Source organism: Daucus carota, chromosome 5 (genome assembly GCF_001625215.2).
Source record: "Daucus carota subsp. sativus chromosome 5, DH1 v3.0, whole genome shotgun sequence".
NCBI classification, from domain to species: Eukaryota; Viridiplantae; Streptophyta; class Magnoliopsida; order Apiales; family Apiaceae; genus Daucus; species Daucus carota.
In genome coordinates, this window is record NC_030385.2 from 26,947,398 (window position 1) to 26,963,871 (window position 16,474).

At 37.5% G+C, this 16,474-nt stretch overlaps 2 protein-coding genes and 1 non-coding gene across 3 annotated transcripts; 2 read left to right on the forward strand and 1 right to left on the reverse strand.

Annotated features, from left to right (window-relative positions):
* Positions 1-9,893: 9,893 nt before the first annotated feature.
* On the reverse strand, positions 9,894-10,000 carry LOC135146858 (small nucleolar RNA R71). Its single transcript, XR_010283953.1, has one exon. It is a non-coding gene; the product is annotated as a small nucleolar RNA R71 (small nucleolar RNA).
* Positions 9,933-11,239, forward strand: LOC108221505 (uncharacterized). The gene is made up of 2 exons (XM_017395379.2): positions 9,933-10,419; positions 10,512-11,239. The coding sequence occupies exons 1-2, from the start codon at positions 9,933-9,935 to the stop codon at positions 11,237-11,239; spliced, it is 1,215 nt and encodes a 404-aa protein (XP_017250868.2).
* Positions 11,240-13,505: 2,266 nt separating this feature from the next.
* LOC108221506 (uncharacterized) lies at positions 13,506-14,435 on the forward strand. The gene is made up of 2 exons (XM_064093950.1): positions 13,506-13,883; positions 13,983-14,435. Exons 1-2 carry the CDS (start codon positions 13,506-13,508, stop codon positions 14,433-14,435), a joined length of 831 nt encoding a protein of 276 aa, XP_063950020.1.
* Positions 14,436-16,474: the final 2,039 nt, after the last annotated feature.

The window sequence follows — 16,474 nt, forward strand, 5'->3', positions numbered from 1 at the left end:
TCAGATTTTATGGATGAAGAATCAACTACTGGACTATGGGTTAACTCTGACTCAAATTCCTATTTATTGTGATAACCAAAGTGCTATTGCTATGACAGGAAATCCAGTACAGCACTCCATGACCAAGCATATCAGCATAAGGTATCATTTTATCAGAGAACATGTGATGGAAGGAACAGTAAAGCTTCACTTTGTTCCAACAGATCAGCAGTTGGCAGATATCTTCACCAAACCTCTGGCTGAAGCAACATTTACAAGGCTTGTAAACGAATTAGGGATGATCTCTGGTCCTCTTTAAACTCTGATACATTGCATGATATTATATCTGTTAGTATTTGTTGTTATAAACCTGATCTACAACTGCATATGTTATTCTATGATCTAGACTCTGATGATTATACTCTGATTTGATAAACTCTGATATTTAAACTCTGACCCGACAAACTCTGATGACTTGAATTTTTCATGATGAAAGATACTCCTGTGTAGAATATGTTGCAAATACCTGAATTAAGTCATAAACATCTCTAAAGTCTGATTTTTGTGATATTACAGCTGTGGAAACCTTTGACACACAACACATGATTTAATTTGTTACCTAGACTGTCTTACTTCTTAAATATTAGACATGTACTCAGTAAAGAACTTGTTTTACTCCCCTTATGAGCTAAGAGTTAATTAGTTTCAGTTATGGATCCTCAAGATATTTCTTCTCAGAAAAGGAAAAACAAAAGAAAAGAAAAGAAAACAAAAGAAAATAATCTCAGGTACTCCTTTGAGATCTTAGAAAATTTGTGAAAGGAAAGATCCAAGTGCACTGCTGGTATTAAGCAAATGCATCAAAAATTAAAATAATTTTTTGGGGACTTTTCACATTCTCTGATCACTGGAGAAATACTCTGAGAAAACAAAAGTCTGATAAAGGTTATGACTCACTTACCATGAGGAGTTTCCTTTCAAAAGACAGGTGTCATTCAAAAGAGAAGAAATAGTATACTCTGATCCATATTATGAGAAACTCGGCTTATGAGATGATTAAAACATTTTCTGGTTATCTGATTCTTTCTAATATTATTTAAGAAATTTGACAATCTCTGTGACAGTAGAATATTCATGTTAACACACACCTCACTCCACTTCTGTGATTAACAATTTTTGACTTCGAGTAATTTTTGACTGAAGTTAAATAAATATTTGCAAACTCTGAGGAGCAAGTGTCGTTTAGACCTTGAATATCTATCTCTCATTATTACAAGATTCTATGATCACTCTTTGGATTGTCATATTATATGTCATTTATTTAAACTCTGGTTAATGGTCAGCTTCTGATCAATGTCAGAGTTAAAATAAATAATTCTTTGGTCAAGAAAATATTAGTCTTTATTATCAAACGGTATAAAATCCATTTGAATTCCTGAGTGGAGAAAAACACGGTGCATAATTGTGTTTTTCTCGGAAATTGGGGCACAGTAATACATGCTTACACTCCACTATCACGCTTGTCATGATTACACTCCACTACTGCTTACTCTGACCACTATGCATCTGCCACGTGCCCCACTAACGCAGAGATCAGAATTTCGTGTATACACTCATATATATATCGATTTTGAATTTTTAACTCTTCACTTTTCACCCACGATTTTTACTCTCTCTCTCTCTCTCAAACCCTCTTCTCATTTTCTCTCCAACATTTTGTCAAACAACGTACCTGCATTACCTCAAACTCTCATTTTCTTTTCAGAAATCATGTCGACAACTGCTTTCGAGTTCGATGGAGCAAAGTTTGTCACCAACAACTACTCAGCCATTCTGGATAACGATGAAGCCCCCAAAGAGTTTCATCTTATTCAAGATTTCTTGGTTCACAGTGAGCTGATGTATGCTCTGACCCAGCCAGAGCTAATCTCTCCTTCTCAGGTTCTCACCTTCTGGAGGACAGCAAATTATGATGATGGAGGTGAAAATGGTTCTCCATCTCTCACCTGCGATTATGAGGGCCAAGAGTATGTTGTTTCACCAGCGACTGTTAGGAAGGCTCTTCATCTTCCTGAAGAGAAGAAGTATGATGCTTCAGTACCCACTCAGACTTTGCGAGACATGATGATTTTTCTTGGGTATTCTGCTAGCACAGACAAGATGGGGGAACTTAAGCGTCCACACCTCTGCAAGGAGTGGAGCTTTTTCTATGACTGCATAACCAGGGCTTTTGGTAACAAGTGCAGCAATTTTGATGCCATTCCCATCTTCGGTCAGCAGATCGGGTATTCTCTGAGCCACAATCTCAAATTTGATATTGCCACATCTATCTTGAGATTTATTGGTGATAGGAGAAATGAAAATATGAATATTGTCTATTATGCAAGATTTTGTCAGCTTATATTTTCTTACTGCTTCCCTGATGTGCCTATTCCTGAAAATGGAAATGAACTCCCATTTAAGATCACCAAAAGAGCTTTTACTGATCTGATTAAGAAAGATAGTAAGAAGACCAATGTACCTGTATTTGCTATTCCTGTGACTGTACAGGATAAACTGAAAGTAGCTTTACCTGACAAGTATGAAGCTTTATTCTCTGATGAGAATATCCCACAGCCTCCATCTCCTGCTCATGAACCAGTTGCAAAATCTGACCCCAAACCAACCTCTGGTTCTTCCCAACAAGGACCAGTTGAAAAATCTTCACCAAAAAGGATACTCAGATCCACCAAATTCCCAACCAAACCCTCACCTCCTCCCAGAAAAAGAAGATTTCTACAGAAAATTTCAGACTCTGAATCAGATGAAGAAATTCCTCCTCCTCCACCAGCAAAGAAACTAGGAAAGAAAATCAAGCCAACCACTGTTACTGATCTGACTGTGGAGCCACCTCAGTCAGAGGATCCTGAACAAGCCTTGATTCCATTCTCTGATAAATCTGCAGAGCCAATATTGATTGAACCTCTTTCTGCAATGCCACTTGACACAACTGCAGCTGACAAACAAATGTCAGAGTCAACCTATGATCACAATGATCAGACAGAGGGAACCAAGTCTGTTGAAGAAAGAATTGCAGCTAATACTGATATATCAGAAAGACCCTCTGATGCTCCAAGCAAATCAGAGGATGCACAGATAGAAATGGTCCTCCAGCTAATTCAGGATTCTCTGGTTCAACCTGAAGATATTGTTGCAGCTCCTGCTCAGGAGATTCACATGGCTGAAAACTCTGATGCAGCTACTGAAACTCTGGAGTCACATACTCTGAGTGTTTTTCTTGATGACATTGATGATGATGAAGTAACAGAAGTTACATCAACTCCCATTCAAGCTCCTGGTCTACATTCTATAATCTCTGAGCCAGTCAGAGAAACTACACCAGAAAGGGTTGATTCCCCAATTAAGGCACTGTCACCAGTCAGGGAATCCTCTCCTTTTATAGCTCCTGCAGTTCCAGGTTCCCCACTTCCATCCTCTGAGCCTGCCAGAAGAAGAATCTGCCACTTATCTTATAATCACAGGATGTGCAGAACTACATCTCCTGCTGTTGAGGACAGACTTACTTCTATTGAGGCCACTCAAACTTCAATGCAGTATACTCTAGCGGATTTGAATGCTTCTGTGGCACAGCTGGTTCAGGTTCTCACCTCTGCTAATGTCAAAAAGGGGGAGAAAACATCCAAAGACAAATGCAAACCTGATCAGCAAATGAAAAGGAAAAAGCCAGATGATGATGAGGAAGAAAAAGGGGAGATGAACAAACAGCAAAAGCTGCTGCAGATCAAAGAAACAAAGAGGAATAGTAAAGAAGCAGCAAGCTCTGAGAGACCACCCAGAGAATCTCAAAAACAGAAATCTGTGGAATTGACTGTCATGACTCAAGCTCAGAGTATAAGTAAAGCAGTCAGAGATTCAAATGCTATATCTAAAGAGATAAATCTTGTGAACTCTGAGGTGGAAAAGAAGAAAGAGAAATTGATTGCTGAAGCTGACAAGTTGATTGAAGCTGGAGACCCTGAGTCTCAGAAAGTTTGTCAAACTCTGAAGTTCAGAGGCAGAGAAACCACTCTTTTCTATAAATCTCCTTCCTTGCAAGCAATTGATGAAGCCATGGCAAGGAAAATATTTGAAAAAGAAAATCCAGGAGTAGATATTGAGGCCATCAGACTTGAAGAAGAAAGATTGGCTGCTGAGAAGAAGAAGATCAGCAAAACAAAATCTGATGAGCAAAGACAGATTACTGATCCCTCACAGAAACAGAAGATTCCAAAGCAAAGGGAATAGTAATCAGTGAGGTGAACTACACTGATATCAACAGACCAAGAACCAGATCTCAAACTCTGCCTGAGTCTGACTCAAAAGACAAAGGAAAGAAACCAGTTGATGTAGTTCCTCCAGTTCCTTTTATGCCAAAGAAGTCAATAATTACATTAGCACCAGAAAATCCTACTAAGAGGATGATCAAGCTGAGCAAGAATGTACACATAATTGCTAATGTCTCTGATCAAGCAGAAGAAAAGGAAGCTGGATTGGTCAGAAGAAGAAAATGTGAATTTAAGTCAATTCCTGAGAAAACTTTAACCGCTGACATTGCTCAAGTTAAAGCTCCAGTAACTGAAGAAAGGATTGAAGACACCAAAGTTTCCTGGTTGAAATTAAATTCTGAGAAGACTTAAGATCATCAGAAGAAGAAGAGTTTATATGGGAGTCTTGGTACAAGTTTATACAAGGAAGGCCCAATGCTCACCAGAGTAAGAACTCATGGAACCAGAGGGAAGGAAGCTTATGACTCAACTGGTCTTGGTCACAGAAAAGAAAAGATTCAAACAGGCTCAGCAACTACTTTCAGAGATCCTTATCCTCTGACTGAAAAAGTAGGAGAAGCTGTTACACAGAAGGATCTTGACAAAGTTGAGTCAGTACAGATTTTGATGGACACTCATGATGGGCCAGAAGATAAAGAAAAGATTGCTATATTTCTGGAATCTGGCAGAGTGTATAGAATATCAGAAAGTGATTTATTGCTGAAATCTCTAAGAGAGCTGGAACATTTTCACTACATGTTGGAGATCAAAAATGAAGCTACTCAGAGGTGGTCAGATCTGATGAAGAGAACAATCAGTGAAAAGAGAAGATTCTATGGAGTAAAGTCTGATGAGGAATATATTCCACAAATAGCTCAAGATGATGGTTCTGAAATTAGCATAGAAAAGAATAGCTCTGTGATGGAGACTATTGCAAACACCAGAATCTTGGGTTATAACAATGAAGCAGACAGGCCTAGAGTTATTCAGCTTGGAGAAGCAATGAAGAGAAGCAAAGTGAATGCTTTGAGAGCAGCTATCTATCAGACTGGGGATGAAACTGAAGAACTCAGAAATGTCAAAGCCCAGATGATCCAGACTTTGAAGCTGAAGGAAGAAAATCTGATCAACCAGTTTATCAGAGAAAGCTATGGATATAGGTTGATTTGATAGATAGTTCTGCTGGTTCTATAAGTTGTAAATAGTCTGTGAATTATTTATGTTATGCATTTGTCCTTGATTGTTTTTGACATCATCAGTAAATATATAGAACTTGTTCATTCTGTCTAATGCACAAGTTGGGGGAGATTGTTACATATTTGATGATGTCACAGGTATCTAACTTGTTTAGTGTGCAGAAGCAAATATCAGAGTTTAGCTGGAAATCAGAGTTTAACGACTGCCAGCTGGATCAGAGTTTAAGCAGTGATCAGAGTTTGCAGGCGGCTGATTTTTAGGAGCATATCTGACTAAGTAAGGAAGATAAAGATCAAGAGAGATTGTGCAGATCAGGACAGCAGAAGGATAGCTACTGATTAGATTATTTTAGGAAGCAGATAATTATAAATCAATCAGTAGATATCATGTAACTGTGTATATAAACACAGCTTAGGGTTTACTCTAGAGGAGTTAACAATTGAATATCATTCGTGTAACCTAGCAGCTCTTAGTGATAAAATATAAATCACTAAGAGATTATTTGTAAGCTACTGTGAATTGTGAATAAGAGATTAGTTGATTTATTCTCTTATACTTGTGTTTTGTCTTTGACTGTGTTCACTATATTATCCTATATAGTGAGTTTATTCGGCCTAACAAGGACGATGCTATAATTACTCGATTGAATAATGAGCGTCTACATCTGCAGGACACTTTTCACGCTTATGAGACAAGGGTGCAAGAACTCGAGAATGCAATTATCCTGGAGAGAAGCAGGAAGATGCATAAGGCATTGACTTCTGTAGTAGGATTAGTTTGTTTAATGATCGCATTGTTTGTGGCTTTTCTCGTGATTTAAATGTTGTGTTGTTAAATTTGTCGCAATTTGGTTTCAAGCACTTGTAATGACATATTTTCAAGTTAATGTCACGGATTTAATTGTTGTACATTTATCTATCGTGCTTCAGTGCATGATCTAGTCATTTTAGCAGTAAAGGCCTGTATACAATTTCCCTTGCCATTTCAAAACTGTAAATATGAGTTGTCTTCTCACCACTTTAAACAAAATAGAGACAACACTGCAAAAAGAAGACTGCAAAGAAAACAACACTGCAGCAGAGAGTTGTCATTTCAAACTTTTAAAGATACAGTACAACACAACACTTCAAATTTTGTAGTAGCTAATAAATAAAATGCATTACAATACAAATTCGAACATGGTAGAGGTTGGAGTTAGGCTATCATGCGAAATATGTCAGGCTTATTACTGTACACATGTGAACCATGTCTTCCATCAAAATACGCATGCAAATAGAAAGCATGCATTTAAAGAAATCAAAGCATGCATTTAATGAAAAGATACTTCAGAATACAGTCGGATTTGAATTTTTGCCTAACAATAATTCCTTGGCGAGCTGTCTTATAAATAGGTCCTCCAGTCTGCCTACTACACATACATTGAACTCAGTTTCCACATTTGAACTACGAAAATACATCGAAAACAATATTTCATTCATCACTTCAACTGCACCAAGATGGAAAAGGGTAAAAGGCCAATGTCCCCCGGCTACGAAAAATGCCTGGAACAGCAACAACAGAGAAGACAACAACCGGAGCTATTGTTGGGAGGGTTGCGCAGCAACCAAAACAACCAACGACCTGTAGTAGCTCCTAAAAGCAAACCAACACAGACATTGAAGATCAAGTGGGATCATGCGTACTATTTGCAACGCAAGTTCTCTACTAGGAGAGCCCGAAATGGCAAAGATTGGGTGCCGACAGAGCAGGAGGTTGAGGACGAGGGGAGACGTTATCCTGAAGTTGATAAACTTTTTAATGACAGACTTCGTCGGTTGGGTATCCCATTTTCTAATGCTCGCTACAATCGATACATGGTTGGAATTAAGCAAGAATGCGATGCATTACAGGCTAAACTTGATGCACGTGATGAAGCTGATTATTGGGCAATTTGGGGAGACGTTGATGCTGAGGACAATGAAGATGATGATGAAGAATATGGTTCCGACTATATTGTGGACATCACCAAGGATTGAGAACACTAAGGACTTAGAATTCTCATTTTAATGAAATCTTTAGCGGTGTATCCAGCTCGTAACTTTAACGGTAGTTGGGGGTGATTATCGCCGTTTGGTCATTGAAATATATATATAATTAAATATTAATTACCCTTTTAAGTTATACTTCAATATGAGCTTAAATATTTAAATATTACAATCTATAATATTATATTATATCATTACATAATATAATAATATAAAATATAATATCACAAATAATGTATAAGAATTATCCGATTAATGATTTTTTTAAAAAAAAAATAGGCCAGGGTCGCCCGTGTATAGGGCGACCCATATGGCCATGCATGCAAGCATGGGTCGCCCTTTGGAAGGGCGTCCCGTACTGGGATGTTGTTTTGGTTTGGGTGATGTGTGATATTTATAATCACACTTTTTCCTCATATTTTAATTACTTTTGCATGAAATTGGATTTTATTTAATATATATTTTCATGTTTTCTTGTAGAAAATAAAGAATTCTCATTATAGAAGGAATGGAGCAAAAAGTGCATTATTTGAAGTGATTTCTAGCAAAATTCGGATTTTGGGATTAATTGTGTTGTGTTCATTGTTTTGATCATAACCGGAGTTCTGTAAGTCTGTTTTGGGCCCGTAAACAGCCGTTGGAAAGCTTGCGAGAAGACCTTTAATTCAAGTAAGGTTTCAGAATTTATTGACATTCCAATCAGCCCAGAATATGGCCAGAAGCAGAAAGTCCGAATTTTCTACTTTGAACTCCTATTCTATTTGAGAAACTTATTTGTAGTATTTATTTTATTCAAAATATAGTATAGGTTTAAAATAGACCAGTTGTTGTTTTGTTTTGTAATGGGCTTGGGAGTTACATGGGCCAAGAGACACAAAAACATTACAGGAGAGAAGTTACAAAAATTAGACAATAGACACAGGGAGAGACATACAGGAAGAAGTTGCACTCAAGAGAGCAAGGAGGAAGGAAGCAATTGGAAGAGACAAATATAGAGTTTTTCTTCTCTTCTTTACCTTTCTTAATGGTAACATGGATTTGATGTCTTTATACTTGTGTTTAGTTCTTAGTAGTGTGATGTTGAACTAATTTCTCTTATAGGCCTTTAATGGATTCTTTTGATTATATATAAGTTGTTTCTTCATTTCTCTATTCTTGTGGTCATATTGATTGCTTATGTTGATTTGTGTGTATTGCTTCTCAAGGATTGATCACCTTTGAGATTGAACTAGTAACTTAAGAGGACTTGGCAGAGAAATCTTAAGTTTGGACTCAATCAACATAGCCTAAGATTAAAACTTTATATTAATTTGTGGTTGGGACAGGAATGTACCTAAAAACCTTGGGTAGTCGATTAAGGTGATGTTTAATGCTATTTATGAGTTTAAATTCTACATAGGGATATGGGGGTTAATTCATGAATTAGGGTCATTTGAGATTCGGAAGGTCCTTGTGAATACTTGTTAGCCTTAGATTAGTAATTAGATTAGACCATGAGAATTGATGTATGATGAGATACTTGTTGATATCAAAAGATGAAGTTTTAGGTCTATCTTGTTAATCTTGTCATTGAAGTTGTGTTAGTTAGTTCTCTAGTGTTAATTATTTTAACTTTTTAAGCCAATGTGTACTTTAACTTGAATTAGGAGAACAATGGTGTATGGTACTTAACAACTTATTTTTAGTCTCTGTGGGAACGAATAAATATACTACTTGTAACGATACGTGCACTTGCGTATAAGTTGTAAAATCGCTAACAAGTTTTTGGCGCCGCTGCCGGGGACTGATTTTAAGTATTTATTTGTTAATATCATTACATTGTTAAGTATTTTAAGATCAAGTTATTTATTGTTCTTTTGTTGAAATTTTGTAGGAGTTCTACAGTGTATGCGTAGACTGCGCTCATCTTCACTTATTCCACTTGACTTGGAGATTGAGAAAACTGCAAAAGCAAACAGAAGAAAAGCTAAAGAATCTAGGGATCGATCATCCACGACGGGTGATAATGCAAATGTTCCTCCCAGGCGTTTGCGGGTGAAGGATTATATTATGCCTTCTTTCGATGGCATTCATTCTAGTATTGCAAGGCCAGCTATTGCAGCAAATAATTTTCATGTTGATTCAGCAACAATGCAAGCTATTAGAGACAACAAATTTAATGGCCTTTCTGCTGAAGATCCTAATGCTCATTTGAGGAATTTTCTTGAGATTGTTGATAATTTCAAGGTTAATGGTGTTCCCGAGGAGACTATTAGATTGAGATTGTTTAGTCGCTCACTTGATGGAAGGGCTAGAGAATGGCTAGATTCTTTGCCAAATAATTCTATTACTACTTGGAATCAGCTTGTTGAGAAATTCTTAAACAAGTACTTTTCCTGCAAAGACCGAGCGCTTGATAAAGGAAATTCAGAATTTTCAGCAGTTTGATATGGAGTCTTTGTATGAAGCTTATGAAAGATTCAAGGACCTTTTGCAAAAGTGCCCACATCATGGGTTATCTGATCAACAGAAGATCCGTACATTCTATAATGGGTTGACAATACAATGTGCTACTCAAGTTGATGGAGCAGCTAGAGGTTCCTTGACAAACCAATATCCCGAGGATGCTTTTGAGATATTGGAGGATATTACTTTAAATAATTGTAGAGCCTATGACCGTTCAAGTTCAAAGAAGGTAGCAGGTGTACATGAAGTTGATCCATTGACATCTTTTTCAGCACAAGTGGTGTCTCAATTTGAAGCTTTGAACAAAAAACTTGAGTCTTTATCAGTGGATAGACAACAGCCAGTTCAGTCGGCTCATCAAGTTCTGAATATTCATGTCTTTTGTGATATGTGTGGGGAAGGCCATCCGACTCAACAATGTCCATTGATCTATCATGATGTGGCTAGTGCTATCAACAACCGACATTCGGGTTCTTTGCCTAGCAACACGGAGCCAAATCCCAAAAATGACAAAAGAGAGCATTGCAAGGCAATTACTTTGAGGAGTGGGAAAAAATTGAAGGAAACACAAAGAAAGTTGATGATGGTGGAGATCCTGAAAAAGTTTTGAATGAAGAATCTAGTGTGCTCTCAAATCCTAAGGCTGATGCATCAACGCCAAAGAAGCATGCATATCCTCCACCTCCATTTCCTCAACGTTTGCAGAAGCAGAAGCAAGATAAGCAATTTCAAAAATTTATGGATGTCTTCAAGAAATTATCAATCAACATTCCTTTTGCTGAAGCTTTGGAGCAAATGCCAAGCTATGTCAAGTTCATGAAAGATATTCTGTCACGGAAAAGGAGATTGGAAGAATTTGAAACTGTGGCCTTAACTGAGGAGTGGAGCACTATTTTGCAGAAAAAGCTACCACCAAAACTCAAAGATCCTGGAAGCTTTACTATTCCATGCACTATTAGAAATCAATATTTTGGAAAAGCTTTGTGTGATTTGGGGGCAAGTGTGAATTTGATGCCTTTGTCAATTTTTGTGAAGTTGGGTGTTGGTGAAGTAAAGCCTACATCAGTGCGGTTACAGTTGGCAGATAGATCTTTGGCATATCCAAGGGGTGTAGTTGAAGATGTTCTTGTCAAAGTTGATAAATTCATTTTTCCCGCGGATTTCATTGTTCTTGATATGGAAGAAGATGCTGACATTCCCTTACTTCTTGGTAGGCCATTTTTAGCTACAGGGAGAACTCTTATTGATGTTCAGAAGGGGGAGTTGACTATGAGAGTGCAGGATGAATAGGTAACATTCAATGTTTTCTCAGCAATGAAATTTCCTAATGATGAGGAGAGTTGTTTTTCTGTGAGTACTTTCACAGGTGGTGATGATTTACCCTTAATGTTGGAGCAACATTCCATCGATCCTTTAGAATTGTCTTTGCAAGAAGCGGGTGATGAAAGCAATGAAGAAATTGCTGAATGTGTGAAGGAACTAAATGCATTGCCTACATATCGAAGGCCTTTTCAACAATTTGAGTCTTTTGAGATGCCGGAAAAGTCTAAAGCTTCTAAACCTTCCATTGAAGAACCTCCTGAATTGGAGCTCAAGCAACTACCAACATATCTCAAATATGCATTTCTAGGAGAGAAGTCAACTCTACCAGTGATTATATCTTCTGCTTTGTCAGCTGAACACGAAGAAAAATTACTTCGAGTCTTGAAGGACTACAAAAGAGCCATTGGATGGAAAATTGCTGACATTAGAGGTATAAGCCCTTCATTTTGTATGCATAAAATTTCAATGGAGGATGACCACAAGCCTAGCATTGAGCATCAAAGGAGGCTGAATCCTGTTATGAAGGAGGTAGTAAAAAAAGAGATCATCAAGTGGCTAGATGCAGGAATCATATACCCTATTTCTGATAGTTCTTGGGTGATTCCTATACAATGTGTGCCAAAAAAGGGGTGGAATCACAGTTGTGGCTAATGAAAAGAATGAACTTATTCCAACAAGAACAGTCAGAGGATGGAGGGTGTGTATGGACTACAGAAAGTTGAACAAAGCAACAAGAAAAGATCATTTTCCCTTGCCTTTCATTGATCAAATGCTTGATAGATTAGCAGGCAAGGAATTTTATTGTTTCTTGGATGGGTATTCTGGGTATCATCAAATTGCTATTGCACCAGAGGATCAAGAGAAGACAACTTTTACATGCCCATTTGGCACTTTTGCTTTTAGAAAGGTATCATTTGACTTGTGTAATGCTCCATCTACTTTTCAGAGGTGTATGATGGCTATATTTTCGGATATGATAGAGCAAGGAGTGGAAGTCTTTATGGATGACTTTTCTGTACTTGGGGATTCTTTTGATGCATGTTTAATGAATTTGGCGTGAGTATTGCAACGTTGTGAAGAAACTAACTTGGTACTCAATTGGGAGAAATGTCATTTTATGGTTCAAGAAGGCATTGTTCTTGGTCATAAAGTGTCAAGCAAAGGTTTAGAGGTTGATAAAGCAAAGTTGGAAACGATTAGGAAGCTTCCTCCACCAAGTTCTGTTAAAGGTGTTAGAAGTTTTCTTGGCCATGCAGGTTTTTATAGGCGATTCATCAAAGACTTTTCAAAAATTTCAAAGCCATTGTGTAATCTTTTGGAGAAAGACACGAAATTTCTCTTTGACGATGCTTGTGTTGCAGCTTATGAAGAATTGAAAAAGAAATTAGTTTCCGCACCAATTATCATTGCTCCGGATTGGAGTCTGCCGTTCGAGTTGATGTGTGATGCTAGTGATTATGCACTTGGAGCAGTTTTGGGGCAACGGAGCAACAAAATCTTTCATTACATATACTATGCTAGCAAGACTCTTTCTGGTGCTCAACTTAACTACACAACAACAGAGAAAGAATTACTTGCGGTAGTGTATGCTTTTGAGAAGTTCAGATCATATCTTGTGGGTACTAAGGTGATTGTATATACAGACCATTCCGCCATCAAATATCTAATTGAGAAGAAGGATGCAAAGCCTCGTTTGATTCGGTGGGTTTTACTCTTGCAAGAATTTGACTTGGAGATCAAAGATCGAAAAGGTTCTGAAAATCAAGTTGCTGATCACTTGTCTAGGTTGGAAAATAATGAGGATTCTGATAATTCTCAAAGCATCAATGATTCCTTTCCTGATGAAAAACTTATGGCTATCACCAGTAAGGGTCTACCTTGGTTTGCAGATTTTGTTAACTATTTGGTGAGCAATGTTATTCCGGCTGAGCTTAATTATCAACAAAAGAAAAAGTTTTTGCACCAGGTTAAATCCTTCAGATGGGATGAGCCTTATCTTGTCAAGCTCGGGCCAGATAATGTATTAAGAAGATGTACTCCCGATGATGAGATATAAAGCATCTTGAATCATTGCCACAATTCTCCATATGGTGGTCATTTTCAAGGCGACAGAACTGCAGCAAAGGTCTTACAATCAGGTTTTTACTGGCCTTCTCTTTTTAAAGATGCTCATGAATTTGTGAAAAGATGTGATAGGTGCCAACGTACGGGAAATATTTCTAAGAGGAATGAAATGCCTTTAAATTATATTTTGGAGGTTGAATTATTTGATGTTTGGGGTATTGATTTTATTGGACCATTTGTGATGTCATTCCGGAACCAATATATCCTATTGGCAGTTGATTATGTCTCCAAATGGGTTGAGGCCATAGCAACCCCTACTAATGATGCATCTGTGGTACTTGAATTTCTCAAGAAGAATATATTCAATCGATTTGAAACTCCAAGAGCTATCATCAGTGATGAGGGAACACACTTCTGTAATAAGCAGTTTGCAACTTTGTTGTTAAAGTATGGTGTTCGCCATAAAGTAGCATGTGCTTATCATCCTCAAACCAATGGGCAAGCTGAAGTGTATAATAGGGAAATCAAGCAAATTTTGGAGAAGACGGTGAATGCAACAAGAAAAGATTAGTCAAAGAAGTTGGATGACAGTCTTTGGGCTTACAGAACCGCTTACAAAACGCCACTTGGGCTATCTCCTTATCAGTTGGTTTATGGAAAATCTTGTCACTTGCCAGTGGAATTGGAACACAAAGCTTTTTGGGCAATTAAGAAGCTTAATTTCAATTTCATTGCAGCTGGAGAGAGGCGTCTCCTAGAATTGAATGAGCTTGAGGAATTCCGACTGAAAGCTTTTGAAAGCTCCAGAATTTACAAAGAAAAGATGAAAAAGTGGCATGACCAGAAAATTGTACCCAAGGTAATTGAAGCAGGTCAAATGGTGCTATTATTTAATACAAGGCTCAAAATCTTTCCGGGCAAGCTCAAATCACGTTGGTCAGGGCCTTTTAGAGTAATTCATGTTGAACCATATGGTGCTGTTGAAGTGGAAGATATAAGCACCGGGAGAACTTTCAAGGTCAATGGGCAAAGATTGAAACCATATGTGGGTGGCAACATTATCCGTAACGTTTCATCCATCACTCTTCTTGAGGTTTAATGGAGGTAATTAGTCAAAGCCGTGACAATAAATATGGCGCTTCTTGGGAGGCAACCAAAGTTTATTGTGTGGTTAGTTAGTATATATATATATATATATATATATATATATATATATATATATATATATAGTTTTTTTTTCTTTTTCTTATTCTTCTTTCTTTGTTTGATTTTATTCTATTATATACATATATCTTAATTTTCTCCCTCAAGGTATGAGTTGGTGTTGAGTATTTCAGGGTACACATGCTGCTAGCTAGAACTCAGGATGATTCAATGAGATGCGGCGTCTCATCATGTTAAGCAGAAACGGGGTTTTAGCATCATTGTGCAGACTTTCTACAGGACCTTTCCTCCGGCAGAAATCTGGTGGTTCCATGCCCTGCTCTGCAAAGAGAAAACAGAGGATTAATATCACTTAGTATTCGCAGATGTTTGAATCAACTTGTGTTCAAACAGCACTTTCTGCAGCAATATTCTAAGACCCAGGGGAGTTCTCTCTTCTTTGTAGTTCTGCACCGAAGTTGCTCATGCCAGATGTGCGCTCCTCATGCAGTTTATGCTGTTACAGAAAAGAAAACAGAGGAAAAGAAAAAAAAAAGAAAAGAAGACAAGGCTGGCCATTCATTTTCTGTGATGTTCATGCGATCGACGCTGGTTTACTGAAAAATAAGCAAAACTGTTACCGGAGAAAACTAGTAGGTTAACAAAGATGAGGTTCGCGGCGTGGATCAAGATTCTTGTTAGCGAGAATGTAGGAAGTGGTTGGTTGTTTGTTATGGAGGCGGCTGCAATTGTAAGCAAAGGGTTCGAGATCGCTAACTGGAATAGCTCTCAAGAATGATCGATGCCTACAATCTGCCTACGTACCCCTATTTATAGGGGATCAAGCCGGCACGTAGTTCTTTCTCCTAAGAGACCCATGTGGGCTGGGCCTCCCCTTCTAGAATCTTCCTCCCGAAAAGGGGCCCAATACGATGAGGCCTAGTCTTGGACCTTGTAGACTCTCGAGCACCCAAGACTTACCCCAAATGCATTGACACTACTCTACTCCCCGACAGGGACAATGTTAGGTCCAGATACGATTGTAGAAGGGGGGGTTGAATACAATCGATACAAAATAATCGCAGAAGTGAATCTGATTGAATATAACTTGTTAATCAGATTTATAATTAATTAATATAACAATGTTTGAAATCGTTATATAATTAAAATGGTTCAGTTTTAATGTCCACTAAAGTTCGTAGAATAAATTTGACAGGGTATATTCTAGATTTAGTGATTAAAACAACCGGGTTATCAAAGCACAGAAAACTGTGGATATAATGATCAAGCAAGTTACGAACAACTTGAAAGCTTTACAAATGCTTTGATTTACAAAGTGATGATCACTAAAAATGAAGAATGCAATGCCATATTTATAGGCAAAGCATTGTACTTGTAAGACAATGTAAAGACAAGACAATCTAGAAAGGAAAGACAATTTAAATGTCTTACAAAGCCATTTACATAGCAGAAAGACAATCCATAAGAAGGGCAAGACAATTATCCTTCGGTAGGACAATTGCAATTGTCTTGCAGAAACCATTCGGCCAGACAATCTTGGATTGTCTTGGCAGAATGCATTCGGCCAGACAATTTAAGATTGTCTTGCAAGCATTCAGTCGGTCAGACAATCTAATTGTCTTGGCAGATCTTCATTCGGTCAGACAATCAACAATTGTCTTGCTGCCACTAGAATCTTCGGTAGGACAATCTCTTTGAGATTGTCTTGCTGCTATACTCATGCATTCGGTAAGACAACCGAGTTGTCTTGGCAGAAGATGATGCACTCGGCAAGACAATCTTAGATTGTCTTGCTGAGGTGATTTAGGTGATAAATGATGTAATTTTGAGATATATATAAAATAGAAAATTATCCACTTAATTAAGTTAATCATATAAATTCATAAATTAAATTAATTCGAGAGTGAATTAATTTAATAAATAAATTACACAATTAATATAATTATTTGAGAAGTGAAATAATGGCCTATTAAA

Bases quoted from the DNA above. Each gene is read 5' to 3' on its own strand.
- LOC108221505 (XM_017395379.2), top strand. From the start codon at position 9,933: ATGGAGTCTTTGTATGAAGCTTATGAAAGATTCAAGGACCTTTTGCAA. The intron at 10,420-10,511 runs GTTCTTTGCCTA...AAAAAATTGAAG, and splicing joins TATCAACAACCGACATTCGG to GAAACACAAAGAAAGTTGAT.
- LOC108221506 (XM_064093950.1), top strand. From the start codon at position 13,506: ATGCCTTTAAATTATATTTTGGAGGTTGAATTATTTGATGTTTGGGGT. The intron at 13,884-13,982 runs GTGAATGCAACA...TCTCCTTATCAG, and splicing joins AGCAAATTTTGGAGAAGACG to TTGGTTTATGGAAAATCTTG.